General features: G+C 41.8%; 1 protein-coding gene across 1 annotated transcript; it reads right to left on the bottom strand.

Moving 5' to 3' along the window:
• Positions 1 to 976: 976 nt before the first annotated feature.
• slc39a7 (solute carrier family 39 member 7) lies at positions 977 to 11,029 on the bottom strand. Its single transcript, XM_024441613.2, has 8 exons — positions 10,884 to 11,029; positions 9,809 to 10,239; positions 8,826 to 8,994; positions 8,483 to 8,560; positions 8,165 to 8,287; positions 6,007 to 6,114; positions 3,277 to 3,473; positions 977 to 3,033 (listed from the first exon to the last, which is right to left on the bottom strand). The coding sequence occupies exons 2-8, from the start codon at positions 10,232 to 10,234 to the stop codon at positions 2,779 to 2,781; spliced, it is 1,356 nt and encodes a 451-aa protein (XP_024297381.1). The 5' UTR covers positions 10,235 to 10,239; positions 10,884 to 11,029; the 3' UTR covers positions 977 to 2,778.
• Positions 11,030 to 11,322: the final 293 nt, after the last annotated feature.

Raw genomic sequence — 11,322 nt, 5'->3', positions numbered from 1 at the left:
TATTGAAAACATACATTTGCACAATGAGCACTTGTCTCAAACACATCGTTACAGTTGTTGGATAGCTAGCTAGCGAATTTGAACAATATTAGCATAGGCGTGACAGTGAAAGCACCTCAAAATAATACATGGTATCAAGAACAAGATCAAACTAGAGAATGACTTTACAAGTAAAGATGCGGGCTTGCTTTAATTCTTTAACATTATTTTTGTGGTAAACGTGAAAGTTTAACTATGATATTTCAAGCAGAGCAGTTACATACACAGTGCACAAAACATTAGGAACACCTGCTCTTTCCATGACAGACTGACAGGTGAATCCAGGTGAAAGCGGTGCTCCCTTATTGATGTAATTTGCTAAATCCACTTCAATCGGTGTAGATGAAGGGGAGAAGACAGGTTAAAGAAGGCTTTTTAAGCCATGAAACATGGATTGTGTATCTGTGCCATTCAGAGGGTGAATTGGCAAGACAAAAGTCAAGTGCCTTTGAATGGGGTATATATAGTATTAGATGCCATGTGCACCGGTTTGAGTCTGTCAAGAACTGCACCGCTGATGGGATTTTCACACTCAACAGTTGTGTATCATGTGTATCAAGAATTTTCCACCACCCAAAGGACATCCAGCCAACTTGACACGAATGTGGGAATCATTGGAGTCAACATGGGCCAGGATCCCTGTAGACCGCTTCCGACACCTTGTAGAATTGAGGTGGTTCTGAGTGCAAACCGGGTGTGCAACTCAATATTAGGAATGTGTTCCTACTGTTTTGTACACTTAGCGTATGTATATTATATAGAAGACTACGGTCACACTTAGCCTGCATCTTGTGTTTGTGATCGGTTGTTAATCCCCCCCATATCTAGCCTAGGTTGGATTATAAACTAATCAAGTATTGAATTGCTTGTATTTTTCATGTTCTCTTGCATTATCTAATGAGAAACACGGACCCAGTAAAATACAATGTTTACACTATAAGGGAATCTTAATTGTTTAATGAAAAGTCAAGAAAACAAAGTAACACAAATTCCACCATACTCTCTTACTAAATCTCCCACCCACCACTAACATTAGTCCTTTTTACTTGGTCCCTCTGATTAAAAGCTCTGATTCCAAATCAAGCCATTGCACCCAACTATAAGCCAATGTTGACAACTTAAGGCATCTGATAAGACTGGCAATGTAAAGGAATACATTGGATGGAAACAACCTACTTATTTCAAATGCCTAGGTAAAGCAGCTTACTATACAATATTGACAATACAAACCATCTCAGATACATAACAAAAAAGTCAACAAGGTAAATGGGGATAGCAGCGTGGGGTTGGTTTGGAATCAGCCCAGAGATGCAGTCGTGTACATACAGAATGGTTTAGGGTGAAGGAGCTCTTTCTAACCACATTACAGCTACAGCATTGATTGTCTTTATGACACATAAGGCCTACTGTATTATTCAAGAGTGGAGGGAAAGCAGACACCCATTCAAGAAAAAAAAAGAATAGTACACGTGAATAAAAATGAATAAATGTTACAATTCAACAAAACCTGCTGCCGCGGCTTATTAACACTAAACAAAAGTAGAAGAGGATTCATCATTCAGTTGTTCAAAGGTAGGTCAAACATTCCTTCCAGACACATTAAGATGAATTAGGGTGGAATACATTTTTGTTTTGATGGACTGTATCTATTTCCCCAATTCCTGTCACTGGATAATCGGTTCAGTTTCCAAATGGCTCGTCCACCCTAAATACATGAATTTACTGTATTTCCACATTATGAAGGTAATTTATGTGACGGGCACATTTAAACAAATTTATTCACTATAAAGCTAATCATACTCCAATGGTCCTCTAAGCACAGCTTACATCACTTACCCATTGAGTAATAATTAAATTAATAGATATTGTCACATACTGTTACAACTCATGATTTTCATGCAACTCGAAAGCATCCAACAGTTATGAAAACAGTTACAAACAAGTGGCTTGGTCAGTAACTGCCATGTGCTGTAGACATCTAAAGCAGCTTATTCATGTTTCCCAATAAGTCACATTCCGGAAGCTGATGACATTTCAGGAGCCTCTTGGCCTCATATATGTCAAGTATCTAAGATGGCTGCTGTTTGGGGACCTGGTTTATGGACTATACATTATAATATTATGCCCTTTTCATTTCATTGGAATGTTCCAGTTGTAGACTAACATACTCTGATCCAAATAAACCCTGAATTTAAACCCAGGAAAATGCCCTAACCACTTTACTGTCTAGTTCTATAGTGTTCAATCTGTGATCTCTGCAAGTACAATTAAAGGCAAAAGTAAGCATTAAACATATTGGTATGATTGCAATTCTTGATTTTAATTTTAACTATAGTTCACGGCAACTTAAATGGACACTGTTTTGGTTAGCCTTTTTATGACCAAAAGGGAATAAACTCTGCAATTATAAATGGACGATGAACTACAACTTCCAAGTCATCTGCGCAGCTTGTCTCGGTTTGATGATCTATCTGACTTAGACATGCTGATGAGGACTTTGTACAGTACATATCTTATTGCTCATCATCCTGCAGATGGTTTGTGTTGAAATGCTACTCCCCATTCAAGTCCCCTTTGGAACCTAGTCCATGCCTGTCACTTATCTTCTCACCCTCTCCTTTAAACTCCATCAGTATCTTTCCCTCCAATCGTATAAATCCATCTCTCACATTCGGTTTCTGCTCCTCCTCTAAATCCCTCCCTCCCTCTACCGCCCTTACTTTTTGATGACTCGCTGTCTTACTCATACTCTGCGATTAGCACCATCATGTAAATTCCAACCAGCATCGCTAGGATCTCCATCACTGATTGGCCCAGACTGGAGCGGCCAACCAGCAGCTCAGGCAGAACCGTCACTGTGGCAATGTACACAAAGCCACCCGCAGTGAATGGTAGGATCCAGGCTGTGGCGGCCGCACCCACCCCCTCAGCCAATAGGGAGCAGGCTGTGCCGGCAAGAGCCCCCAAGGCTGTCAGCAGCTGTAGACACATAGCCTGATGGGAAAGAGGAAGTTGTCAATGGACATTTCTACCTACAGAGACTCTCATACAGGCTGTTGGAACCGAAAAGACACGAATCCTACTGCTGCCACTATGTGTCAATAGGCTTTGTGTCGTCGTCATGACAGATGTTGTACCGAGCATGTTTCAGTACATAGTCAAGAACATTTCCGTTTCCTGTCTGACATCAGTATGTGTAACATCAATCATTGTGAAAAGCTGAAGCTTGTGCATTACCTTCTTCTTGGTGCAGCCAGACTGGACCAGGATGGCAAAGTCGCCAATCTCGTGGGGCACCTCGTGCAGCAGGATGGTGAGCGTGGTGACTGTGCCTACTGCTGGGCCCACCAGGAACGATGCCCCGATGGCCAGCCCGTCAGTGAAATTGTGTGTGAAGTCAGCAGCCAGGTTCAGGTAGCCCGACACCTTGATGTCTATATTGATAGGGACGTCAAACACTCATCCTGCTGCACAGACCCTATGGACTCTAGTCTAGAGCACCTGGTTAAATTGTGCTAAGGAGCATTTGTTAACTCTCTCCATGGTTGAAGTACAAATAAATACATGTAATTGTTGTAAAAATGTCTGAGTGTGCTACATTTACTATTGTATAAAAGTTTAGTCATTGCTTTAGAAAAAGTTTCATATATTTAGTTTGGTACCGTTGATTTTATTACATGTGCCTGTCCGTCGCAGGATTTTTAAGCTCAAATGGCAGACAATTTGGGGCGCTCTCTGTATAAAAGTTGATGGCAGGGCCTCCCGAGTGGCGCAGTGTTCTAAGGCACTGCATCGCAGTGCTAGTTGTGCCACTAGAGATTCTGGGTTTGAGTCCAGGCTCTGTCGCAGCCGGCCGCGACCAGGGGGGCCCATAATTGGCCCAGCGTCGTCCGGGTTATCCTTGTCTCATCATGCACTAGCGACTCCTGTGGCGGGCCAGGCACAGTGCACGCTGACACAGCGTTTCCACCGACACATTGGTGCGGCTGGCTTCCGAGTTGGATGGGCATTGTGTCAAGGAGCAATGCGGCTTGGTTGGGTTGTGTTTCGGAGGACGCATGGCTCTCGACCTTCGCCTCTCCTGAGTCCGTACGGGGGTTGCAGCAATGAGACAAGACTAACTACTACCAATTGGATACCACGAAATTGGGGGGGAAAAAAGGGGGTGGGAAAAAAAAGTAAAGTTGATGGCCTTACCCCAATTGTCCGTGTTGATATCTAGAGCTATTACTGCTTTTAGGTCTGTTCGATAAAAAAATTATTATTATTATTTTTTTTTTTAAATCACAATTTACGGTTTCGATTATTAAAAAAACAAAACATGAAATGCACTATGCATTGTGTGGGTTGCATGTTGTAACACAGAAAACAATACAAGTCCCATGATGGTAGTGACTGCCCAGGACTGCTTATCATTTATTAACCCGCATTTATTCACATTACTTCAAATATTTCAGTTACTTATATTACTTGTTTTATTTGATCACTATTTTATTCCAAGTCATCATCTCACCTCTATAGAGCTGCTGCCGCCTGTGCTGTCTGATAAAACACTATTTTGTAGTTCTTCAAAGTAAATAAGGCATACTTTTGACTGCAGAATGACAACTATCAATCACTTAGATGATGTATTTTCAGGTAGAGATACCTCGCAAAGAAACTGCTCTCTATGTAAAAGAAACACAGACCGGACTAATTTAGCCGTGCAGTGGATTGTGGTCATTGTAGTTAGTTTAGCTTGGAAAACATGATAATTATATAGAACACTACAGACCCGGGTTAATTCCTGGGCTGTGCCACAACCAGCCGTGGCCGGGAGTCCATTAGGCCAGCGCACAATTGGCCGCAGCGTCGTCCGGGTTAGAGGAGAGTTTGGCCGGTGGGGCCAAAAAAAAAAAAAAAAAAAAAAAAAAAGAGGGTCATCGCGCTCTAGCATCTCCTTTTGATGGGCCGGGTGCCTGCAAGGCTGACCCCGGTTGCCAGTGTTTCCTCCGACTCATTGGTGTCGATGGCTTCTGGGTTAAGCCGGCAGGTGTTAAGAAGCACGGTTTGGCACGGTCATGTTTCAGAGGACGCATGATTCCACCTTCGCCTCTCTCTCGAGGCCGTTGGGGAGTTGCAGCAATGAGACAAGATCGAAAATTGTGGAGAAAAAGGGAGTAAAAAATAAAATAATGAAACAAAATAATTGCCATTTCGGTTAATTGCTCAGCACTATTGATATCCTATGCAAGGTCGTGATTCGTTGAAGTTGAAGCAAATTATTTGTTTCTGCCCCGTTCCAGCAGACTCCCAGAATTTCGAGCCGGCATTCTAGAATTTAGATGACGCAACAAATTCTCTTCTAACCAGTGATGTAAAAATTATTCTCATGTGTGCAGTTTATAAAGTGCTCGTTTAAAAAAAATACAAGTAATCTGATTAATATTCTTGCACATGTTCTTTTTTAGTATGTTTTATTTAAACTGTTTATGTTTTCAATATATCAGGAACTGTTGAATCATTACTTATTGATTTGGACACATGAACCGTTTTGACATTGGGATATTTATCAAAATGTCTTGTCAACAGGAAGCCACGACAGCATCATTTTAAATTGAAGTTTTAGGAATATAAATTGACCTTTCTACATACATTTGCAAAGGTATTGCACTTAAATGAGGTTAAAAACCTCTGAATGAGTCCAAAAACATGCTGTGATCGATTTAATTTGATGTACCAGACCAGAAATCACCAAAAAGAGTTTGCCCTGCTTAATATTGAGAAGGGAGAGTGGACAATGATCACAACATTGCAATAGTTACATACAACAGAGAAACTGGCTTGATGGGACACTGGTAACTGAAATGTTGTCATAAAGTAAATATTCTCATGGAGCAAAAGTGGTTTTGAGATTTTAAAAGAGCCATTTCAGTGAAGGCAAACTGCCCACTAACAACTTAAGTGACAATTATTAAACTATCTTACCTGTAGTTTTCTCCTCCACTTCTTTTAGAGTCTTCTCATCTTTGTTTTCTTTTAAATCTTTCTCACCCTCCTTTTTCTCCCCGTCACTCTCCTTTGCCTTAGGAGCAGCTGAAAATAGGAGACGAGAAAATAGGAAAGAAAATAAAAAAATGTTGCGCATAACTCTTTGATTTACTGACCCTGCCTTATTCCAAAAGTAGAAGAGTAGCATCAAATCACCCAACCATACAGCAGCACTCGGCTAGAGGAAAATCTCATCAATGGCCAGATTTCAAAATGGACCCAGAGGTCGGGTTACGAAACCAACTTGCTAGCCTAATGATTTGGCTGCATTCACTAGGTCTAGGGGTCCTAGGCCTAGCTAAATGGTCTGCAACCTGATTTAATGTGCACATTTATGTGAGAGGACCATGTTATATGCATGTGCCCAGGAGACAGACACTTTACCTGTTTTCAGGGCCAGCTCCGTCCTGACACCTGAGTCGGCCAGCCCAAGCGGATTATCATTTGTTCATGGTGATAAAATAAATATATACAAAAACAGTACAAAAAGGCCTGAACCAAAACTAAGGATAACAACAACCAAAAAAAATCACTGATTGCAGATCCTTCTTATCGAGGCTTCACAAGACTTCACTTTCTTGGCAGAGCACTTAACTTCTCTATGGTAGGGGGCAGCATTTGGAATTTTAGATGACAAGCATGCCCAAATTAAACAGCTTTCTACTCAGGCCCAGAAGATAGGATATGCATAATTAGTAAGGATATGCATGATTAGTAGATTTGGATAGAAAACACTCAAGTTTCCAAGACTGTTAAAATAATGTCTGAGTATAACAGAACTGATTTGGCAGACGAAAATCTGAGAAAAATCCATTCAGGAAGTAGGATTTTTTTTGTTTGTTGTAGTTTTCTATTCAATGCCATTACAGTATCCATTGACTTAGGACTCAAATTGCAGTTCCTATGCCTTCCACTAGATGACAACAGTCTTTAGAAATTGTTTCAGGTTGGAATTCTGAAAAATGAGGGAGTAAGAGCAGTCGGAATGAGTGGACCCTGCTGTGTTTCATGCGCGTGACCAGAGAGTGCCTTTCTTGCTTACCTTTTATATTGACAACGTTATAGTCCGGTTGAAATATTATAGATTATTTAGGCTAAAAACAACCTGAGGATTGAATATAAACATCGTTTGACATGTTTCTATGAACTTTACGGATACAATTTGGATTTTTTTGTCTGCCTGTTGTGGCTGCGTTTGAGCCTGTGGATTACTGAAGAAAACTGAGGTTTTCGGATATAGAGAGAGACTTTATCGAAAAGGAACATTAATTTATTCAATAAATGTCTTCTGAGTGCCACCATATGAAGGTCATCGAAGGTAAGGGATTAATTGTATCTCTATTTCTGACTTGTGTTACTCTTCTACTTGGCTGGTTACTGTTTGTGATGATTTGTCTGCTGGGCTATGTTCTCAAATAATCGTAAGGTATGCTTTCGCCGTAAAGAATTTTTGAAATCTGATAGTGGTTGGATTCACAAGAAGTTAATCTTTAAACCAACGTAAAACAGTTGTATCTTTTCGGATTTTTTTTATAATGAGTATTTCTGTATTTGGCACTCTGCAATCTCACTGAATGTTGGCCAGGTGGGACGCTAGCATCCCACATACCCTAGAGAGGTTAACCAACCAGCTGCTGCCCCCCGGGGGTGGAGGGTGGTAGTGTAGTGTAATTATGCTACTAAAACCTAATCTAGGAGCATTGGTTAAGAGCGTTGGACCAGTAACAAAAAGGTCGCTGGTTCAAATCCCCGAGCCGATGAGGTGAAAAATCTGTAAATGTGCCCTTAAGGCACTTAACCCTTATTGCTCCTGTAAGTCACTCTGGATAAGAGCATCTGCTAAATGACGTAAATGTAACTATTCCATAACAATTGACATGCATTACATAGATATATATAGACAAGGGCAGAAGTGGGCAATAGGCAAAAAAATGCATTGCATAACAGAGGGATCATTTCAAGGCATGTGAGTTATGGTAAAGAAAGCTCTTATTGAATGGATGTAGCCTTGAAATAGCAGGGGCACATGAATCATTTCAAATTGTTGTTCTGTTTTTGCCCGTACTACAAACTCAAATCAAAATGTATTACCTACCCTGAGAGTGGGAGTGTCCGTGTCCACCCTTCAGCAGGCGAACAAATTTCTCCACCACCAGGAAGGCCACGATTCCACCGAGAACCCACAGCCCTACTGACATCATGTGACCATGGGCAGCACCTACAGGTGTGATAAGGAACACCGTCAGGGACATGCTGTTTGCCAAAATGGGTCCAGACTCAATAAAATAAATAAATAATAAAGAGTAGAAGAGAGTGGGTCAGTGTCATTCTGACGCATGCTAAATACTGGTATGTAATGGATATGCTGGATAGTATGGTGATGGTAAATGTAGAGATCACGATGGAGCTATACCATGTGAGTGGCCATGATACTGTGATTCTTCACTGTCAGAGTGGCCTTGTCCCTCGTCTCCATGGTTAGAGTGAGGCTCTGTGAAAACAAGCAAGAGAGAATGAAAATGAGAGAAAGAAAAAAACAGACAAAGAAACAGACTGGCATGACTACATCCTTTTAACTACAAACCAATAAATAAAATGTTGCTCATGTTAGAGCTTAAATTTGCTTCACTGATTATTGCGTAAAGATGAAATCCCAGAATCATACTTAAACATATTCAATAGAATAGATAGGCAATCAATTATTTTCACTTAATTAAGAAATGTACCGTGGCGATACTTGCGATAGGTTCACTAACCCAGGGCGTGAGGGATGAGGTGCAGAAAGGCGTCTCCCAGCAGGCCACCAGAGGCGAAGCTCAGCAGCACCTTCAAGAGGTTCTGGTGCTGGTCTGTATTGGACTGGACCGGGATCAGGAAAAGGATGAGGAAGGGAGCAGCACTGATCAGCAGAGTGGCACCGATGGCCTAACAATAAGAGAGAAACATAGACAGCAGGTCATAAAGGACCACTTTAACAGGGTGCTTGGTGTGTGGTAAAATAATCTCACACTTGATAAGGATGGCTGTGCCGAGTTTCCAAGGGTCTCATACCAATCTAATGAACTTCATCAAATAAGGAAAAGCTATTTCCTGTCTACAAAAGTGCTTGGATTCCAAGCCTTTCAATAATTGAATGCCGAATATATACATTCCAGTTTCAGTCCAATTCAATTGACAGTACCTAAATAGTTGACCACCTGAGTTGTGCTGACCAGCACATTTAAATAATGGTAAAACGGTGTCTAAGAAACCTAATCCTGTTGAACATAGCAAATAAAAATGTAAACTTCATAACAGAGACATCTCGCTCTGCAGTCAAAACCAACAGAAAGTTAATGGTAGTACACTGCTGAGGTTCTCTAGTCCAGTTGTCAAAGCCAAACTAGTCAATAGAACTCGACATCAAACTTAGCAACAGACTCACTGGCAAAAGGGAAATGTCTGTTGAAAAGTGAAAGCAGTAACTTTGTTTGCTTTTGTACCTACAGCAGTGATCCGTTGAATCTGGAGAGATAGGCTACCTATGTTTGCACAGGGAAAGTCAGGTTGTTGGAACGAACAGGAGGGATACCGACAGACAAAGATATGACATTTTGCATATGATTTGATTGAAGGTAGGCTATGACCACTAACGGGCATCTAAATGTAGCACAGGTTCTGGACAATAATAACGTATCAAATATCCAGAACACATTCCATGTCCATTCATGTATGGCTCCAAGGTCTCCACTGACAATACCTGCATCCAGAGCTCCACTATGTCCCTCTTCTCTCCCTCCACCTGCCTCTTCACCCTCTCCCCTCCTTGGGTGTGCCCGTGTCCACTCTCCTCCTTGTGCTCATGAGCATGACCATGGTCATGGGCGTGGTCATGTCCGTGAGCATGACCATGGTCATGGGCGTGGTCATGTGAGTGATCATGTCCGTGGTCATGTGCGTGACCGTGGTGCGACTCCTCTGCTGGGGGCAGGTTGGCCTCAGCACTCCACTTGCTCGCCCCCTGGTGCAGCTTCTGACCGCCATGGGAATGACCATGGCAACCGCCACCCCCATGCGAATGTGCATGCCCATGGTCATGAGAGTGACTGTGAGCAACAGTTAGCTGGGCGGCTAGCAACAGCACCGCTCCTGTGAACAGTGCTAGCAGACGTCGATGGGTCATCATCTCACCTGGGACAGACACCCAAAGGGAAGATCTATGGTTACAACAGGCTGCTATAGTACAGCAATACTAGCTTCATACAGCAACATCTTATTGTTTTTAGATTGTGGGTAGTTACAGTGGATGACTTTAGCTAGCTAGTTATGGAACAAATATTAGGCTAACTAGCTAGTTAGACAACAATTAACATTATCAACATCCCATCTGCTATACCTAACAGCATAACGGCCCTCTGCTAAGGCAATAGGCGTACAGGGGGCGTATGAGGAGTCAAACACTAAGGAAGAGGGCCAGGGTCCCAAATGGGGTTAGTAGCCTAGCTGAGTAACTAACTTAGCTAGGCCGTGTTATTAAAGTGATGGTTTGAAACATACTGTATGTTAATTGTTGTTGTACCTAACGCCTAGCAAGTTAGCCACTAACTGTTTGGCTAACAGCTAAGTTAGCCACATTAACAATAGCTGCCTATGAATGCGATTAACCGAATGCAGATGTCGCAGTTTAGATTTGCATGCAAAATCAGTTGGCGGGATACTTAACTAGCATTGTACAATAGCAAACAATGGGTAAACGTTACCTACTTAACTTAGGTAATTGGAGTTGTTAGCGGTAATGACAATGTTGCAGTATAAACGAATTGCCCTAAACTCACCTGTCTGCTGTAATTATGCACGGATAGGCAGTCTGCAATGTTGCGGGTCAGTGATAACGATTTATCAGATAAATTATTCCCAACAGAAGATCTCAAGTGTCTATTCGTTCTCAGACGTGGCATTTAGTCAAATGAATAGAAACCTCGCGTGATTTCATTCGCTGGTGTAACTAAAGAGTACGTGTCATAATATCGCGAGACTTATATTTTTGTAATCTCATCCTGCATAGAAGCAGGATGCGGACTCAAATATGGTGGATGAATGAAGGCGTCCCACTCAAGCCGTTTACCAGTGATTTTTTTGTCACAGTACTGGTCTGCTTAAGGGAGTAGCTCTCCCATAGGCACCAGTGCATTAAGCAGTCGGTTCTGTTTTGCTTAGTTGATTGACTGTGTATGAACCTCTTCTGTATCTCTCTGACTACTATTTTCAGGGAAA

Source organism: Oncorhynchus tshawytscha, linkage group LG13 (assembly GCF_018296145.1).
Source record: "Oncorhynchus tshawytscha isolate Ot180627B linkage group LG13, Otsh_v2.0, whole genome shotgun sequence".
Classification (NCBI taxonomy): domain Eukaryota; kingdom Metazoa; phylum Chordata; class Actinopteri; order Salmoniformes; family Salmonidae; genus Oncorhynchus; species Oncorhynchus tshawytscha.
Note: the sequence above shows the minus strand (reverse complement) of the source record. Positions and strands in the feature narration are given on the sequence as shown.